Here is a 21,940-nt window from a genome sequence, read left to right as displayed (position 1 = left end):
AGTGAATTTAACTTTGTATTGACTGAGAAAAATTGCAACGTTATTAAAGCAATTTATCATAGAAAATAAAAATGTAGCAAGTCTTGAAATGTTCAATTTCAGAACGGATTAACCGCATTTGATTACTTAATTCGATGTCTAGATAACGTGAAAGAAAAATAAATTTTTCAATTAACTTGTATAAAAAGCAAAGAAATTACAATTAGTCAATAAATTGAGTTAGATAATTTGAATTGAATTGAAAATGTATTGTGATAATAATGAGAAAAGAAATCGATTTTCATCGCTTATTCGTATACATATTTTACTTATTTATATACTTATGTATAGCAAAGAAGAAATATTAGCCATCCGTGCAAGAAAATGTTGAATGAAATAATGTTTAAATAGCCAGCATTTAACACGATCGAGCAGACAGACACACTGTTGTTTGTATCGATCACGATTACCTCTCCTGTAATTTACAAACCTTGATTTGTGAACCGTAAAGCTCGTGAAAAGAGAAAACTTCCATTTATAGATATAGAGGCCTGGCTGTTTTCCTTACACTTTTGTCATTAACGTTAAATTTACTTATCGACAATTATTGCATAACGGAAGTGAAATCTTGCTACAAATTTATTGAGCGAAGCGAGTTAGTGCAAATTATTTACAACTTTTAAAACAAGTTCCGTTTTAACTTCAAGTTCTCACGATTCAAAAATGTTTATTCATCTGATGAACGTTTTGTCAAACGATGAAAAATATTTCATCAACTGGTCGACAATGATACTGTTGCGTAGCCACATCAAGCGCCAGTTAACAAATGAAGTTTAGTTTATTAGCAAATGAATAAGGGGATTCACCGTTTCTGGTAACAAAATAATTATACGATCGAAATTGAATTGTTGATGACGCACGTTTAGTAATATGCGGCGCTTCCGCGAGCAAAGTAGTGTATAGCGCAGGCACCAAGAAAATTGTTACAGCGTAAATGAAAAGTCCTGTTGGAAATATCTGATTCGAATATTAATAAGCATTCGTGCTCGGAATCCAAATTTATATTTTACAAGCCAGTGTTTCTTGGTCATTTACTTAACGTCTCGGGGAGAGAAATTATTATTGTCTGAGAAAATCGTGTCTCAATTAGTTGAGAAGAGAAAAAAAATTGAGGTTGCCTGCGCAAAGAGAGAAGAGATGTATTAGACGAATGCTAAGTAATATAAGACAGATTGTATATAATTTGACATTTCGACATTTTTTTAAATAATAGTTACATAAGGGATCATTTACGGCCTCAGGTTCTAAATAAATGAAGAGCATATTGAAACGCTACTTTTTTATATAAAAAGGAAAGTGCATAAACAATAATTAATAAAATTAAACATAAATTTATGCCTCCGATTAATCTACGAACCTTGAAAACATAGGATTTTATTCTGGTTTTAATATTCCATAATTACTGGTTCATCCAACTGTTGATAATAAATCAAGTGAATATAAAATTATAAACTTGCAACAGCTGCAAAATATCATTCATGAACTTTCAATAGATTGGATTTAAAAGGCATTAATATAGACTAAAAATTATTGAATGATTTTTGTTCACTTTCAATTATTAGTAATTTCAATTACAAGTTTCATAATACATAATTTAATTAAAAATTTTTGTTTTTCAATTTAACACACCCAGAAGAAATAATCTCATATTGAGAGGAAAATGTTTCTTAGTTCTAAGTTGTATATTCTTCGTAATCAGAGCCAATAAGACACATACTGTTAAACTTTTATATAATAAAATTTGTTAAGGATTGTAAATGCGATAAATGAACTATATTCTCAAGTTCTGAAGGAAATTTAAAGTTGTGTCATTGTACTTTCTACATGATAGGTCTCTTTCTATCTCGAAAGCGTGGACAAATTCTGGAACGAATGTCCAATGGATGTTTGGGGCGTTTGCCTTAGCGAAAGTCAAGAAGATACTTATAACGTCGATTATATGCGTTGAGAATAACCATAATCATTACAGTACATAAGCGTTTCATTTAGCGAAATAAAAAAAATAAATGTTCACAGCCAATAACTATAATAAGCCGTAGAGATGAGAGATTGACATACTCAATGTGAGAAAGTCTACACACACACAACTACGTGTAAGTGTTTTCTCTTCCAATATAGCGTATTATGCATTAATTGAGCTTCATTATAATCACAAAGCTATTTTTGTTCACAAAAGATGAGAAACTAATCATTAAATATTTTTATTAAGTCTCGCGTTCAAACCTTATATTGCGTTATATACCTTCAATTTCGAGAAAGTATAAACCGTTTAGAAAGGGATATCAATATATAAAATTATTATTTAAAAATTTACATAACTATATTCTCTAGGTATCATAATATTAAATTTATTTATAGTTTTCAATGTAATCATAAAAAAACTTTTCAGTAATTCAGAAGCATATATAAAGGCTAAGATTCTCATCAGATGGGCACACTTTGTTATCCCGGAAAATTAGGAGTAATTAAGGCCATCATTAAGATGTTGGTACTCAACGTCGTCACGCTGTGCTCCACGTTTTTTTCAAAATGAAAATTACAGACAATCAAATATGTTATGCTATCACGCATTTTTTTAAATTACCGTCAGATAGAAAGTATAATTAAAAAATCAAATTATTATGTTTCAATATCACGGAACAAATTTTACTTTTAATTTAAAAATATGTCCTATACATATATTTTATAATATTCTTTCAAAGTTTCAATAAAATATTCTAACCCTTTCATGGCCAGTGGGACACATACGTCCCACCTACTTCAAAAAATCATAACTTTCTTAAAACTTAACCGATTAACTCCACTAAGATCTCATTTTGAAGGGGAGGGATAGAGTAACAAATGTAAATACATGTATTTTTTTAAAAAACTACCCTCTTTGAAATACACCCCTTCAAAAAACCCGAAAAATGAGAAAAATGAAAAAACAGGTATAAATTTCAGAAGAAATTTTTTTTTTCAGGCTTTCATAGTAACATATGTTTAAAAATATTGCAACCTTTGTAAAAAAAATTAATATTAAAAATTCAACCCGAAGGTGCAGAAAAATAACTAAAACTACCCCTAAAAACCAAAACCTTTAAAAATTAATAAATTCGCTTGAAAATTGTTACTTGGGGGTTTTCGGGGTCGCTGATTACGAATCCGATGTCCGTTTTCAAAAATTCAAAATGGCGGATCCAAAATGGCGACCGATAATTATAAAAATTTACTAGATTCCCGTGAAACTTATCACTCGGGGGTTTTCGGGGTCGCTGATTACGAATCCGATGTCCGTTTTCAAAAATTCAAAATGGCGGAACCAAAATGGCGACCGATAATTATAAAAATTTACTACATTCGCGTGAAACTTATCACTCGGGGGTTTTCGGGGTCGCTGATTACGAATCCGATGTCCGTCTTTAAGAATTCAAAATGGCGGATCCAATATGGCGACCGATAAATATAAAAATTCACTAGATTCATGTGAAACTTGTCACTTGGGGGGTTTTCGGGGTCGCTGATTACGAATCCGATATCAGATTTAGAAAATTGAAAATGGCGGATCCAATATGGCGGACGAAATGATTAACTTTCATTAGATTCATCTGAAACTTATTACTCAGGGGTTTTCGGGGTCGATAATTACGAATATGATGTCAGTTTTTAAAATTGCAAAATAATGCTGGTGTCATTATTGCCTATTAATTTTGTAGCTTTTAGTGCCTGTTGTTAGGAGTTTAGTATGAAAATGAAAATTACAGACCCAGGCTCAATCGGTGAGGTAGTGGGAGAACGCTACACAGAGAAAACGAAACGACGCGCTGATTGCCTTATAACAGCAGTTCCACATGGGAGCTTCTTTGCTACTGTCGTACCCCCCCTTTCATTTACCCAATGCACTCCCCTCTACGCCATCGTGGAGGGGAGTGCATTGAGTATGTACTCAATGCATTTCTCAATATGATAATAATCAGTGAAAATTATTTTTTTGATTCTTGAAAACTGAATTCAGTATCTTATAACTTATAAATTAGGGGTGGATTTCAAGGGTAGGGGGTGAGTTTATTATTATTATCCATATCTGTGAAACATTGAAATACTTTTTTACAATTCAGAAGCACTTAGAATCCATATAATTTTTTTCATTTATTCACAAAAACATTTATCATTAAGGGGTGGTTATTTGACTTAAGGGTTGTTTTTCAGGGGTTGTTTATATTCAGTATTAATACTTAGTTATCATAGAAAATTTTTTTTTTCATATTTTCGAAAATCAGTGAAAATTATTTTTTTGATTGTTCCAAACTGAGAATAGTTATGAATTAGGGGTGGGCTTCAAGGGTAGGGGGTGAGTTTATTATTATTATTATTATCTATGTCTGTGTAACTTTCAAATAATTGTTTATAATTTAGAAGCAATTAGAATCTATAGATTTTTTTTAATCATTTACAAAAACTTTCACCGTCAAGGAATGATTATTTGACTTTAAGGGTGTTTTCAAGGGGTTATTGATCCTTTTCAATTTTTAAGCAACCAGGCAATGTTTATAAATAAATAAAAAGTAGATAAGAGCTGAAAAATATTTAATTCATTAATTTGGTTAAATATCAGTTTTTTGGGGTAGTAATGTACCGTGGGGGTGGTTTTAAGGGGTGAGACATGTTAAAAAAAATTTTTTTCTCATACTGAATACTTTAGTAATTAAATCTAATATACATTATAAGCCTAAAGTAACGACAAAAAACTCGGCCATTAAAGGGTTAAAATGAAAAATTAATAGAATCTTGTAGAAAATAGCTTAATGGAGAGTTGAAAGACTGTCACCTCTCGGGACATTTGAGGTTAAAACGTTAAACGATCTAGCAAAAAATAATAGTACTCATGTGACAAAACCAGATCGAGATGTACCGTTAAAAGAGCTTCAAGATCTTCTTTTCCCTTTATTGGAAACAGTCATTCATATAAACGTCCCATTGACTTTCCAGAGATTACATGATAAAACAAGTCTATTTGTTTAAATCGAAAGAGAAAAAATGTCTTATCGCTTCATTTGAGCGGCATCTGAATCATTACAGATGTTACAAGATCAAGTCACTGATATTTTTAAAAACTAATTGTAGATTAAGAATAAATATTTAAAACCTATTTCATAAATTAAATATTAATAATGCATCATACCTGATAACGTTAAGAAAAAAGGCTTCATCTTAAATTTTTAATAATCTTGATATACGCAGTGTCAAAGTATCAATTATCAACTCACCTGGAACAGAAAAATATAATCATTATTTTTAGTAAAAGAACAATACTTTTATTTGATTGTAAATTAATTTTTAATTATCATTAATTTATTCATATTTTGTACATTGGCGCGAATACTAGTGTTTAAAAAACTGATGATCCATAATTGACTTACTAAATTCATATTAAATAAGCCATTTTTAACTTGAAAATACTTTCAAATAATAAAAAAAATTATTAATAAATACATTTTTTTTCAATTTATAAAAAAAATTGATATCATACAAGGATTTCTACTTTCTGTAATACCGACTAGATGTTTAGAAAGTTCCATATTTCTTCGGAGGACGGCGCCACCAACTTAAAACAGAAATTTATTATATATACTGAAGAAATAATACTTCCTTTCCCTTATAATTAATCAAACACAATTAACTTAATTGAAAAAATAATCAAAAAGCAGAAATTAACAAAGTACCAAATTAATTATACGAAATTCATTAATAACTAAGTTTTTTATACCAATTAGGAACAAAATTATAATTATAATTATAATTATTATCATAATTAAAAAAAGATCATATACTTCAAAATATTACCAAAAGTACTTCCTCTATGAGGAAACTATATCGATTAAGATACGATTCTTGAATATCGACATCAATTTTTTAGGATTATGAAGACCTTGTTCTGACATCGCACAAATCCTATCAAATATATTAACTTTGATAATTCCGAAGAAACTTGACTTATTCACTACATGAGAATCATTCCCTTTCAAAGAAATTAATGTTTCAACAATAATCACGACAACTTTTGTAATAAAAATAATTTTTTAAATAAAAAGTCTTCTTTATTATAAAAAGTATATTTTAAAAAACGATTTTAAGAGGAAACAAAACATGACAAAATATTTCGTCTAAAGTTCAGAAACACATATAATGATCTATGTAAATATTTCAAAAGTTTTCATGTTTATTAAAAAAGTACTAAATATCGCAATCTCATTTTAATTTTAAAAAGAAAATTTACTGTCACGATTCATATATTCACAAGTCGAATGTATTATTTTGATTCTAATTGTAAGTTACATTGAAACAAATTGCTTTGATTGAAATATTCGGTTACTTGACTTGACCTTGGCTTTGGTTCAAATAAATATTTATTTGTTAGTATATTCTCATATTCATATAGACAGAATAAAAATATTAACATTATTTTATCATTTGCATTAAATATGAAATAAACGGAAATTATGTTTGTCTATAGAGAATAAACTATATTTTTAGGCGATTAGTAACTCTTTCCTAAAGATCAAGGAGGAGACCTCTCATTAAAGGTCCTCTTTCCCCTCATCGAATTTCCTGTTTTGTTAATGGTGTGCCATATTGTAAAAGCGATTATGCAAATCGGCCACCATCAACCAGCTCACATAACATTTACACAATTCAATTATTCTGCCTTCCTCCTTGAGAATTTATAAGTCAAATGGAGATGATCTAGAGTTGGATATTTTGATTCTTTCCTTTTTTTTGTTTCGTCGTAAATCAAAGATAAATGTTCACGATCGATGAGTTACGTCAAGTTTAAGTTCAGTTATATATATGCATTTTCTCCTTAAATCGGTAAATCGATCTGTATCTATTGTTACTTGATGCTGGTCACGAAGAGAAGATAAAGAGGACGATTGGACGTGAATTAAACACATTGGAAGTCGAATGATGTTGAGTTGTGACACATAAAATTTCATAGATAATTTTTCTTTTTCTGTAGACTATCTTTATTCTAGCATGTATGAGAAGTCGTTCAAGCCCCATATAACCGTGTGGGAGTTAATGTAGGCGTATCTAGTACACGATAATCCTTTCTCCTTACTTCTCTTTAAATACAAGCTTAACAGCGTTCAGTAGCTCTGATCAGTCACGATTCTTCAATGAAACTTGGTGAACGGAGCAATTCGTTCAAGCCGGTGTTTGCATTTGTTATCACACTATTATCTTCCTTATTTGCCTCTTTTTCTATAATAGGCGTCTTGCTAAATCGAAAAACGCTTGAATTGAAAATTTATAAATATTTAACAATTTTGTTTCTTTGTCAAATTGTTGTAAAGCCTAACATCCGATAATCGAACGTGTTCTTGTATTTCAATCCCAGTAGTGTACAAAACTCTTTGTATCGAAACAGTGCTTTGTTGATGGCTTTTTCTTACAGATGGTAACTATTTTTAAACGACCCACGCGACTTAAAACCATGCGATGCCTTTCAGTTGGCGGACATGACGTCACGTTTCCCTATGTTTAAACAAAGCTATGTATTTTCGTATATACAGATTTCAAGTCATTTCAAATAAATAAATCTATATGTTGCAAAAAGATGTAATTAAATAATATTTTTAATACCCTCTTTTTCTGGAAAAAATGTTCAAACGATTTTGATTTACAAAGAACTTTCCCATTGAACGTCTTGTACACATGTGTTGACTTTGAGTAAGGTCAGACAAGATTCCACTTTAATCTCGTCTCTCACACTCCAAGAATCTAGTTAAAATTAAAAATGCCCCTGACTGTTTAATACTTTTCAGCAATATTTCGTTTTTACTTGTAAAAATCGTGAAATTCTAAAATTTTAAATATCAAAAAACGACATAAAAATAAAAATAACACTAATCAAAGATTGAATTGCGATAAAAATCAATGGTTGTTCATGGTGTACCTCGTGGTGTACATTGCAAAATCATAAGTTGGAATGTTTTGAAAAAATTGCGGCATCGCGCATTCGACTGCGTAAACGATCCACGCAGGAAAATTACAATGAAGAGTACCTTTTTTTACACAAATTTCTACTTTTGAAATTTCTTATGAAAAAAATCCACAGATAGATTGTATGTGTTACAAATAAAGGGCCAATGAACCGTTAGAAAATGTTCAACGACGAATTTTACATCGTTGGCGAGAGGATTGCAATTCTGAGTGTGCCATGAAATACCAGGAATACCGGGTGATCTAAAAATACTGAAAATCGGACGGAAAGCATGACATGCTTACTGCGTTTGAATTGTTGTCGCGAGAGGTCGCCTCAGGTCGCCTCTTCATTATCAGATTGAATCATTATAGCGCACAATGAACCAGCCAGCAGGTGACGTTTATTTCTAACTAATCAATGGATGATATACCTATGTTTCAAGTCCAACGTCAGCAAGGTAAAATGCCCGGAGAGTTCGGGCTGCTTTAAAGGTACATGAAGCAGAAATTGCAAGTTTCAATTAAATAATTGTAATACATATTTTATATTTGTAAAACAAGGCGAGAGTGATTTTCCATTTGAGATAAAATACTATAACTTTAGTTATTTCACGTAATTTTATATTTACAGACTGTATGTAATAAACCTGATACACTCGAGAAAATGAGAGACTCTATGCATATACTTTGTGCTACTCTTGGAAAGTAATTTCATATGAAAGGGAAACAAATAATTATTCCCACGTGTGTTAGACCTAGATGTAAATTGCAATAATGCAGAAAAAGAAACGTAAAATAAAAAAAATTCTTTTCAAATACCATTATTTTCTAATTTCCTATATGATAATTTATGTAAAATTTCTTATTATCTTAAAAGATCAGAATTACAAATTGTACAGTAAATGTTATAAATTAGATTTGTAATTATGGCGCGATATTTTATAACTATTTGCTTCCATTAAAGATATACTAAAATTACAAGAAATTAAAATATTGTCTGACTGAAACTGACTTTAAGAATTTTAATCCTAGTATGTATATGTTTGTAAATAAATAAATTTTTAAATAGATTTTGGGCAGGAGAAAAAGAAAAAATATTTGAATCGCAACCCTCTGGAGCCAGTTCAATGAGGGCGCAGTGAACTTGATGTCGCGTCGAGGCATGGCGCCGGCAAATGGCGTCTGAGGTCGATACGCAAGAACAGGAGGCTTTCGTATTCAATTGCATCCACTAGAAAGTAGGAAAGAGAAAGAGAGGCAGTAAAATTGAAAATAGAGTTAGACCAAGTGGTGCCTCGATGACCTTGAGGCTATCCAAGTCATAGACTTGGGTTATGCTTTTGTTCTCAATCACGGTCTACTTTTTACGCCAATATAATAATGATTCAAGGTTGGAACTAAGTTTCCACAGGGGTTAATTCCAACATTTTTATTAATATCCAATAACGATATTTACTTAAATAAAATAATTAATTATCATTATTTTTTTCAATTAGATCTTAATGATCCATAAGAAAAAATTATAAGACAAATTATTTTTTATTTTTTTTTGAATATATTCAAAACACCCATACGCAAGTTCAAATGATGGTTGTATATAGAAATGAAAGAAAGTCGTGAGGAGTGAATCATGCACCTTCTAAGTCTATACGGTATGAGTCATTTGCCAAAGCGACCTACAACTGCCTTGAACATTAACAGTCCCTAAAACGACAATATTATTTGAAACATGCATAAATTGACATTAATTGAAAATGGCAGAATTACGATTTCAAAATTGAAAATAATTAATAAAAATTATTCAATACACCTTAAGAAAACAAATATAAAACACTTGTAGTTAACAAGTAATTGGCTTGGTACATTTTAATAAGTGATACATTTTTTTTGCAAATGTACAATATTTCTTTTTGTTCTTGTGCCACGATAACTACAAGTATATATGGTTTCTAAGCACACACATCCTCCACTTCTGTGTGACTTTCGAGACTCGCCCGTTACTTTCTATTTCTGCATACCAAGGGAGACGACCTTGAGAGTGACCTTCGGCATAGAAACAACCGCGAATCATCGCGGCGAAACACGCAAGGTGTATCCACCTCGTAATCATCGGTTGGGATTAAACGGTCAAATTGGCGGGTGCGTGCTCCTCAGATTCACGAAAGGAGCTTCAAAACGAACGAAACAAGAAGAGGAGGAGAAGAAGAAGAAGAGTCTGCGCCCTCGCAAATTCCAATGCCTCAGGAGCCCTGTGGACGAGCTCCTAATTTATGCTGCTATCTTCACGAGAGAAACAGACAGGCGTAAGGGAGAGGAAAATACAAGATGGAAACCATTTTAAAATAAAGAAAAAAACACGAATATTTCAGGGAAGGTAAAAATTAATGAAATTAATACTGAGATAGTAAAATGAAACAAATGTAGACAAGTTGTTAATTATACATATAAAAGGGCATATATTCGTGTTTTTAATTCCGGGAATTCTTTCGAATACATAATTACAATATAATTAAAGTACATAGTTGGAAAACGTTTGCTACTGATAAAAATCAGTTGAGCTCGTGGAATGAAGTCATTAGAAAGGAGTGTATACGAATAATGAATCCAAAAGTTATTGGGTTACGACCGAAAATTAATTTTCAATTGATGATTACGTGAAATATCAACAATTTATTGGCTATAGTCAATTGCTAACTCTAAGTCTATACAGGGAAGTGTATATGTATAATAAAACGTAGTATTAAAATTGATTATGCGAATCGATTTGCATATCAGTGGAAATTTCTCATTTCTGAGAGTAGGCATTAAAAATAAGAAATAATATTGACAAATTGGCAATTTATTTTTCATTTATTCGACAAGATAACACGCATTTTATCTTAAAGAAAAAAATTTCAAAGTACCCTTAATTTTTATTTTCTTTCAAGTACAAAAGGAATGTTACTTATTTACATATACATATAAAAATAACCTTTTGTCTAATAATTATGAGACAAACACAATTTGTCAGTTCTAACAAAATCAAATATTGCTTTGCGTCTGATAGTTATTTAAATTTATCGATCCACTTGTATGACTATTAATTATTATTATTAGCTTTCTCAAGGCAGAGTATATCGATTCTGCCTTTGATACATCACAGCATGTGGGTCGGAAATATTTCTAAGCCATTATGTTATAAACAAAAGCAGTTTCATTTGAAAATGCAATTTTGAGACAAACATCCTAATGAACATAAATTGAGCAACAAAATTATCGAACCAACAGAAAAACTATATGTATAGGTAATTCTAACACTTTTTCTCCTATAGTAAACACTAATTTTTCCAATACACGCGAATATTCCTTTAAAAATCATTACTTCAACTTTTTAAAAGGTAAAAAAAATTATCAATAACAGTTAACTAAACAAAATTTTTCATTCAGAAACAGAAAACGCTATGAATACAGTTTCTTTGATTGAAAAATAAAAAAATTTGGTCCAAGAGTCTTTAACGGTTATAAAATCTGTCATGATTGCACAACTTTTTCAATTCTTCGCTTCTGCTTGGCGAGACAAATTATTATTCACTTGAGAAGTAAAAACAATTAAGTTTTCACTCATCCATAAATTGAGTTAACCGTTAAGGAGGAAGTATGAACTTAATTAATTACCAATAACTTGATTCTGAGATTGGATTAACAATCATACATCCGAATAATAAACGATCAATTTTAATATTTTAAAGATGAAAAATTCCATATTTCAAAAACATTTAGTATACACATTTTAATAGTTAAGAGAACAAAACACCAGTTTAAGCTACAAAATCGAACTGCAACTCTGCCGACAAAGAAAAAGTAACATTTAAAATACAAGCACCTTCTGCGAATGTTCCATTTACGGAACACTATTGCTAGACGGTTAAGTAAAAAGAATTAACGATTCTTTCACGGCATTCCCTTTATGCTACTGGATTCTTGAACTTTAAACCCACAGCATTCCGTCTCGATAAAAAATATAGCACGTTCGAAACAAACAATTCCATTCTTGTGTATGCTGCACCAGTATATTTTTTTTCTTTTTTTTACATGAACAATCTACAAGAGCTTTTTGAAAAAAGGGCGTTATAGTTATTAAACAGATTATTCGAACTGAAACTTAAGCTAATTATTAATTAATTAGTTATAAAAGATGAATAATTAAGTACCACAGAAGGTATCCAGAGAGAGTCCCCTACAAAAAATGTTGATCGCCCAAAATGTAACCTACGTCTGCTATTTTTATAATAGAATAACCAGACAGAATATATACACACATTTACTTTAAAGTTTTTCACACTCACGCAACGTGGCAATCACGAAACATACAAAAAAGGCTAATCATTAATCAAACAGGCTATGTGGAAGATCGCACACGAAACAAACGATATTTTTATCTGTTTCATTGTTTGACAATTATCGGAGGAAGAACATATTTTACACGATACCAAGCGAAAGTACATTATTTGTTCTTAAAGGCTAAAAGAGAAAGGAATCAAGCATAGTGAAAGATTTTTTCTCTACTTATGGTTTTTTTAATAAAGTGTCATGAGACAGACAAGTGTAATCAGGTGCAATGTCAAGTTGAAGTTTACCTAGGATAACGGAAATTCTATCACTGTTCACACGAAACTAGGTTTGAGTAAGTTCGACAGTCACCATAAGTTTCTCATCATTGTATACTTTGACTCATTGAATAACCATCATATACTAAATAGAAAGTATACAAGTTTTATATAAGTCAGATTAGTTGTACAAGTGAATCACTTATGATTTGCAACTGTCATAAATCTTTATAACTTGTTTCAAGGTTAAATTAAATATAAAACTGCGGAAACAATAGCATCAGTGGGAGTGGAGATAAGAAATAATGGTGGGGGTGTAGTTGTGCAATAATAAAAAGGGAAGAATTAATTGTCCCCCATCCCAATAATATCGGTAAAATTTTGTTATATTTATCTTATATTAAATTAACCTTGATAATAAATGTTTAAATGAATAAATGTCTTATAAACGCAAATAAAATTCAAAATAAAAAAATTAAATTGAAATCGGAAACACAGAAAAAACCTAGTCTCATTTTTATTGCACTTCAAAATGAGTGGCGTATGCTACTCATTTTGAGACTAGGTTTTTTCTGTGAAGGTGATAAACTAAGTTGCAGTCATTTAAGCGACCGAATTTTAATTCCCTTTGAATAAGTACCATATATGCTTTTTTATATCCTTTTTTATATGAATTCTTAATTTTGCAAATGAGACGTTTATCTAAAAGACGTTTCTTTAATCGTGGGAACTTGACCGACTATAATTTTTTGGTTAGGACCAACAACCTTATAGATCGTTTCATAGGAAAAACAGGTTACGATCGACCTTCAACTCGACCTTGAAAAGTAGCGACCATATCAACAAAAGTGAAACAGAACCTGACATACCGTGCTACCATTAATCGCAATTGTAATTCATGATTTCCGCACTTACGTAAGACTGTGAGTGTTTTTTTATACGCAATCACGTAAATTTATTTCTGTATCTATACATTTCATTTTCTCCCATACAGACTGATTTCCTTTCAAACATAAGGAATACAATCGGGGATAATTGTAACATTTTTTCAAGTTATAACTACAGAATATTGATTAATAAATATTTCATCGGATTTTTTCTTGCAATTTTTCTTAGAAAAATAAATCAATGATTATCTTTTTTTCTATATTTAAATAATTATTCATTTTTTGCAAATAAAAATTCTCGGTTGCACGCCACCCTGATTTAACTCTGAAATAAATATATATTTTTTGAAGATGAAAAGAAAAAGTTGCATCAAAATGAGATAAATCCATTTAAATTCTAATCAGTGTAGTATTATATTACCATAAAAGTAATAAGAAAGAAAAAAAGTGGAATGAGACCAGAAAGGTTAAAACGCAAAATCATCTTTGAGTGATTTAAACACTGGGCTAGCATTATAAAGTTTTTTTTCAAATTTCATTGACTCTTTAAAATCATCGATGACGATGACTTTTAAATATAGGATACTGTTTCAAGATATAACGATTACCATAGACAAATCATTACAAAAAAGATTTTATTCATCAAGCCTACACTTTAAAAAGAAACCCAATTTTTTTATTATTCATTCAATATCTATTTTTCTAAATAAAAAAAATTAAATATTCTTAAAAAAGGCATAACTGCCTGATATATATTTCTACCATGCGTAAAATTTCTTGCGACAATTTTGACGGAAATACACATGTGAAAAGGAAGTTTTAACAAACCAAACATATGAAGTTTAAATAATTATTTCAACAAATCAGAATTTCAAGTCTACTTTTCTTCGCACCCTTCTTCTTTCTAAAAGCTGGTACAATGGAAGACCTCGCCCACGTTCCATTATACGATTACATAAAACCTTAAACTGTCAGCGGTTTTGACTTATAGGAACTACCCAACGTAGAAAAGGAAAAATTTATTATCTTCAATCAAAATGAATTGAGTTTAACTTTCAAGACATTTACTAAAAGAATTATTGTTTGTCAATTTCTTTACAGCTTTTTTACAAATTAAAGTGGCATAATTACAAAAAAAGTAAAATATTTTCGATTAAATGGAGGTGCCTCGATTATTTCCAATAAAATTTATTGACGTAATACATAATAATACTAGGTCAGTAATTTAACAACAATAAAAGGTTAAATTTCTATGACCCACAAATAAAAATGTGACATCAATTAAATCTCTGTAGAAAAAAGTTGATTGATTTCAGTTGAAAAATTAAGTTCAATGAAATTGAATGAATACTTTATCCTAATCGAAGTATTTGAAATTTTCACCAAAAAAGGATCGATGTCAAAGGTGAATAACCTTGAACGTCATGATGTTCTCGGTACGTCACGTGCACACTTTTACGTTTACCCATTCATTTCTTTTACAAGAATTATGAGAAAGGATTACAGAGGCCAAGTTGCACAACTGCATTTTAAATTTCCGGAGGATTGTATCTCACTTTTTTTTGATTATTTATTTTTTACCGAAACTGACGTTTTCATCAAACTGAACATTTTTAAAAGTAAGAACTTGAAATTTTAATAAAAAATCCAATTAAATTTTAATTAATGATGTAATAATTAACAGAATAATTTATAATAATAATAATAATAATAAACTAATATTTATTAATTAAGATGTAAAGGAATCGGTTAATTAACATTTTTATGTTTTCAAATTTGTATATTATATGTTTTATATTTTTCTTGAAAACGCTCAACATTTTTAGAATAATTTTTGTTATAATTTATTCTATCCATAAAAAATAATTATAAGCTATTTATTATCATCATAGAAACATTTTGGAAATTTATTTTTTAAAAATAACCATTTTTTATCGGATATAGAATTATTTTTTATGAATTTCAACTCGCGTTTGCGGTAAGCAATTAGAGTTAGACCAAGACCCAATTTGCAAAATTAGCGGCTCTTCGATTCGCACGAAGGCACCTGCAAGTTTTGCGGAAGTTAATGTTTCTCGACCACGAAACAGTCCACGACTATTGTTGCCTCCCTTCCTATTTTTCTCGTTACCCCTTTAAGCAGTTCTCTGACCTACGTTACTGTTATTCTGTTTCAGTTTTACGGCCAGTAATGAATAAGCTATATTGTAAATTCCTAAAAAGGCACCATACTTTAATTTTCTTTTCTTTTCGTAAAATATTACATTGTCTTATAACACTGATGTTTCTATACCAAGAAATAGCATGCAAACCTGTTTCTTCTTCAAAATTTCTAACTGAATTTCGTTTCAAATGTTTCAATGCCACACATTCTTTAAATATTTAAAAGAAGAACTGTTCAATAAAAACTGAGAGTCAGTGATACAACTGAATAACAATTTTCTGCATCAAAGTGACAAAAAAACTTGATCTTTAAGGTAAATGAGGAGCTGGAAAGTAAAACTCGCTCTCCGCTCGGATGGACTCCGTAGAGCCAGTCAAACATTTGAAAAAGTGATGAAAATTGAAATTAAAAATTTTGAATTTTGAAAAGTACTACATTATAGGAAATTAAAAGGCGCATCTTTTTTTCCTTTGAAATTTTTTTATAAAACGAATATTTTAGTTTCTAGAGACCAAAAACTGAGAAATTTAAATTGTTAAATTTAATTAAGTTTTAAAACATAAATCATCGTATCTCCGACAATTATTAATGAATTTGATTCAAATTTGAGATGTACACGTAATAGGGTCTACTAAAGGCGACAAAATAATGAAAAATTAAAAAATCATTAATTGTTTAAATTTTTTTTAATAAAAATTGTGACCAGTTGATAATAACGTTTTCTTACTTTCATCGACAAAAAGTCTGCGGGGAACTTTTTAGTTTAGAAAACTTCCAGTGAGACATTTGTTTATTACTATATAAGGAAGTTTTCTGTAAAATATTAAACCAATTCATTGAAAACTTTAAAAATTATTCAAGTTTTAAGAAAGCGCGGTCGACGCGCAAGTAAGTCCTAACGCTATTCGTACAGACAGCTGTTCCGTGCATGAAATATAATTAGATTTTCACATTAAAGTATAAATTTCTTTATTATTATTATTATTATTATTATTATTATTATTGCCTATTCAGAATTAAAGTTTGTTGACAATTGATACTACAATGTTCAATTCTGTAATTACCATGTTATTTTATTGAACAAATATAATTTACAAATTTTTTGTCATTTTGAATAAATGGAAAATTAACGTTCTGTAAAATAAATTTTTTTTAATTCAATTTTAATTATATAAAATAAAATTTTGGTTTTAGGATTGTTCAGTTTTATAAACTTTAGAAAGTTAATAAGATATTTACTATATTGATAAAAAAAGCAATCATATTTACATATAAAATTATTTTATATACTTTCTAAATTTGAATCAGCGAAATCTCGCTGATTCTCAGCTATAAGTATACCACTGATTCCAATCAGCGTATATGCACTGATAAATTAGTGAAAATTCACTGATTTTTCAGCGTATATACGCTAATTGGTAACAGTGGTATACTTATCGCTGATTCAAATTTAGAGAGTATCATCATTATAAAGTGTATGTATCGAAATTAAGTGAAATAGTAAAAAAAAAATTTGAAAAAAATTAGTAAATATAAGGTAATAAAAAAATTTAACATTAACAATGTATATACAAAGAAACTGTTGAACTGTTTGTTAATAAATAATAACAAAAAAATGTATTATTAGCATCATTTTTAAAATACATATAATTTTCCATTTATTCAAAATGACAAAAAATTTGTAAATTATATTTGTTCAATAAAATAACATGGTAATTACAGAATTGAACATTGTAGTATTAATTGTCAACAAACTTTAATTCTGAATAGGCAATAATAATAATAATAATAATAATAAAGAAATTTATACTTTAATGTGAAAATCTAATTATATTTCATGCACGGAACAGCTGTCTGTACGAATAGCGTTAGGACTTACTTGCGCGTCGACCGCGCTTTCTTAAAAGTTGAATAATTTTTAAAGTTTTCAATGAATTGGTTTAATATTTTACAGAAAACTTCCTTATATAGTGATAAACAAATGTCTCACTGGAAGTTTTCTAAACTACAAAGTTCCCCGCAGACTTTTTGTCGATGAAAGTAAGAAAACGTTATTATCAACTGGTCACAATTTTTATTAAAAAAAATTTAAACAATTAATGATTTTTTAATTTTTCATTATTTTGTCGCCTTTAGTAGACCCTATTACGTGTACATCTCAAATTTGAATCAAATTCATTAATAATTGTCGGAGATACGATGATTTATGTTTTAAAACTTAATTAAATTTAACAATTTAAATTTCTCAGTTTTTGGTCTCTAGAAACTAAAATATTCGTTTTATAAAAAAATTTCAAAGGAAAAAAAGATGCGCCTTTTAATTTCCTATAATGTAGTACTTTTCAAAATTCAAAATTTTTAATTTCAATTTTCATCACTTTTTCAAATGTTTGACTGGCTCTACGGAGTCCATCCGAGCGGAGAGCGAGTTTTACTTTCCAGCTCCTCAAATTGAAATTTCCGTTAGTCATCATTTCTACGATGGTAACGGAATCAGTAAATCGTCTTTCTCGTTTTCATCGCAAGTGGAACGATAAAAGAGAGGACAAAAATAAATATAAAAATAAAATAAACGACTAGTTCGTCGAGATAAAAGAACAATAATCTCACAAGACTTTTTTTTTAATTTTTTCATTAAAACTCACCGCAGTTAGTCGCTGTCATTGTGTCAAAGTCATTTTTAACATTATATATTCTCATTGCTTACCTGAAACAAAATAAAAATCGAAAATTAGTTCAAAAGTCCAAAAATCATTGAAATTTAATTTGCTTAAAAAACGCTAGAAATAAGCATTTTAAAAGAATTTTGTTTGTAAATAAAATTTCAATACTTATACATCTATATATAATTAGACTTATAAATATTACAATCTTCAGCTTAATAGTTTGATTTCCATTACAGTGACACTTAATCCCACACGGATTCCCTTCCTGATAGTATAAAGCCAATAAATATATAAAGTGAGTAGTCACTCGATTACCGTTCCCATTCAGTGAACGCGATGCGACATAAAGAAGTGTACATCCTGCCCAGGTATATATTCGTATATCTGTATCAAAGATGCTTTATTTCCATAAGACAAAAAAAAGAAAGAAAAAATTATTTCAAGGCCCGCAACCATATTGGTTGTCGTCTACACGTGTAATACGTATATTTATTACTATCCGTTTAAATCTTATAATTCATGTAAATGTATCTCTAGTGTAATTTAAAAATAGAAATAGATTCATTTCTATATCCCATAAATTATTTTACTGTCCCGCTCGCGTGATACATTTTTTCATAAGAGATTTAGGAGAGAGAAATAAAGAAAGAAGAGCAGTAAAATACAAATAAAAGTAAAAAAGTATCATTTAATAAAAAAGAATTTTTAAGAAATTCTAAACACGTGTCTCTGACTTCTCAACATTTATATTTTTTTAATTCAAAATATCTTTCAAACTCTAAAATAATTCTAAAATATTCATTTATAAATCCAGAAAATATAATGCGAAATCAATAAAAAGAAACATTTATAGATAAATTATCATTTTTATACATTGGAATCTATGGAAAATATTTCAATGACATCACATGTGGATTTCAAGAACATTGAACAGAAAAGAACAAATTGAGAATTTCAAATAAATCTTGCGAATATATCAAGGATTTCCCCCACATCGATAAAGTTTTCTTTCATTACATTACTCTGAATGTGTATATATATATAGCGCCCGCTGTGAGATTGATTGGAAATCTACGCACTCTCCACCACAAAAATTGAACATATTATAATACTTGCTATGCGAGAACTTCACCTGATTTGCTTTCTATTTTCTGTTACTATACTTAACATGCAATAAAAATAATTCATAGATCAGTAAAGATCATGATCTCTTTCGCAAGTGAGACACGTGGAGATGATAAACATTAACCGCATATTGACAATGAAAAATGAACCATTCTCATATAATGCAAATACTTTTTTCTCTAAAGAAAAATCTAAGAAAAAATTTAATCAAAGAAATGTTTTTTTTACAGATAAAAAAAATGTTCTCTGATTCAATGAAACTACATTAGCAACATTTAAAAAAAAATACATTTATAATGTAACATGAGAACCGATGTTTTTTCAACTTTTTAGACGTGCATTAAGAGAGAAATGAAACCAACATTACGTAATAGAGCCAATTAACACATGTCTGCAACGATCGTGTGAGTACTTGGAGTCGCGGAATGTTCAATTAACCTGTCGACTTTACTCGTATACCGGGTGGATAAACATTAAAAATTTGTCTTCATATTTTCTTCTATGTATTATCTAATGAATGTAAACATTCCCTAAAACTCATAAATCCGAATTGAAGAATCTGTCAGTTACATAAAAGTTGACTTTAATAAAAATTGTATTGTATCATTAATTGTTAAAGATAATATAAATTTTCTCTTTTAATATGGAAAAAGACTTTCGCATAAGAGTACATAAATTGTTATAAACTTTTTCCACAGCTCTATTTCATTTTCCGATAGAGAAATCGGTTCATTTATGTCGAGAAGTGTATCGTGTACCATACTTTAAACATCCTAATGAACAGCATTATTAATAAATCTAGGCGAGGAGAAATTCTGTCTGAACATGGACATAATTATGTTCATTCGACAGTAAATAATACTATTTTTTTCAACTTAAATTGAAACACCTATTCAGAAACCAAGTGCACAAGTCTTGTTTCATCTTGTTGGATCATATGACCTACAGTGTTCGCTTAACCCACTTATATTCATACACAACGTGGACAACTCAATGCAATTGTATAAGCATAACGGAAAACTGAAAGTACAAACTTGATATTACAATCCTCTAAATACATTTTCACTATTAGCGAGACGCTGATTATTGTTACGGCCAATAAAAATAAATTTGACGACGCGATTATTTTCAAATTCATAAAACGAAACGATGTAAGGAAAGTTATAGTTCTCCAACGAATTATATAAAAAACAGTGTTTAATAATAATTTCCTAGGTCGCGATGAAAAAATGTTTTTATTAATAATAGCTAATCATATATATTTCTAATTAAAAACACCTAATTGTAAAAAGCAACGAATTAAATTACAAGTTCGGTAGTTTTTGTCAACAAATCATTAAACTGTTTCCCACGGGTCTCAAATGTTGCGTGTCTTTAATTCACCGAGATTCTATGAATCTCAATCTGTCGAGAACGTTTTCGCATGATCGAATTTGCGACTTACTACAATTTTCTCACGTTACAAATCAAGTAAATTATTTGAAATATTACGAAAATAATTTACAACCAAATAAATCAATATGCAAATTTTTTGAAAAACTTTTTAGGTTACCAAATCTAAACCAATACTTTTAAGTCATAAATATTAATAAACAACGGTTAAAAATTTCAAAAGTCAATGAGATAAGGTTCTCTTCAAGAAAAAATAAGATGAAAACTATTTGAAAAAAAGATATAAATAATCAGTAAATATTTGCGAAATTCCCAGTGGCAATTTTTAACTGGCCATTGCGCCAAGAACCGGATGAATGCGAGAGCGGGCCCATCAGAAGGAATGTGATTATAGTTGGTTCGTATGGCGGTGCGTTGGTAGCCGTGGAAGAAGGGCACTTTTTAGTGCCATGATTATGTCTCGTAATTCACGTAAAACACGGCCCACAACGCATCCTTCTTTACAATAATGTTACAGTCCATAACCAAACACATCCTTTCATCAACAAGATGATTAAATTTCATCGTCTCTTTCCACTTTTAAAATTATAATCCGCACAATTCTGAATATATTATTTATCATTCATTTTATGTCAATTTTATTAATTTCATATTTTAATTTAAAATATATGCCCCCCATATATTTCTAATTTATAAACATACCTAAATCAGGTTGATCGTATTCCGAAAGCATGGCTACCACCATTATGAATGTTTTTCATAAAGCGAGGTCAATAAACTTGACAGTGACTGAGATTTGTTATTTTAAACTGAAAAGCACTGTTAGAAATCCGGTGACAAATTAAAATGTCCAAATACCGGCACAACAACTACAGTCCTGCGTTTAAACATCGAACAAAACAATGTGCGGAGGCGCACTAAACACTCACACAAGACACATGTCGAAATATCAAGTTAAACCAGTCTCACCTTAGTCACACTATGAATAACAATATTAACAATTTAGGAGAAACCTTATCTTTCTGCAAGACTAAAAACCCAAATCACAAATTTTAACACTCATTATCTTGTGCTTTTTTAAACTATAAAATATTTGAAAAAGATGAGTGGGGTCAA

The 21,940-nt window shown here is 29.6% G+C and overlaps 1 protein-coding gene across 6 annotated transcripts in view; it reads right to left on the bottom strand.

Annotated features, from left to right (window-relative positions):
* The window catches only part of LOC127278798 (ensconsin), a 95,360-nt gene extending 73,684 nt beyond the window's left edge, over window positions 1-21,676 (bottom strand). For 3 of the 6 annotated variants that reach the window (XM_051300779.1, XM_051300801.1, XM_051300813.1), the window contains exon 1: window positions 5,201-5,243. In XM_051300779.1, the coding sequence (XP_051156736.1) occupies window positions 5,201-5,228 (28 nt within the window). In that variant the 5' untranslated portion in view covers window positions 5,229-5,243. Of the gene's footprint in view, window positions 1-5,200; window positions 5,244-21,526 lie in introns of those variants that run through there. The other 3 variants (XM_051300772.1, XM_051300796.1, XM_051300806.1) reach the window with 3 other exon arrangements.
* Between the last annotated feature and the right edge of the window lie 264 nt (window positions 21,677-21,940).

Source organism: Leptopilina boulardi, unplaced genomic scaffold (genome assembly GCF_019393585.1).
Source record: "Leptopilina boulardi isolate dan_hultmark-lab unplaced genomic scaffold, ZJU_Lbou_2.1 LbouV2_112, whole genome shotgun sequence".
Taxonomy (NCBI): Eukaryota; Metazoa; Arthropoda; class Insecta; order Hymenoptera; family Figitidae; genus Leptopilina; species Leptopilina boulardi.
This window is presented reverse-complemented; position numbering and strand designations above follow the sequence as displayed.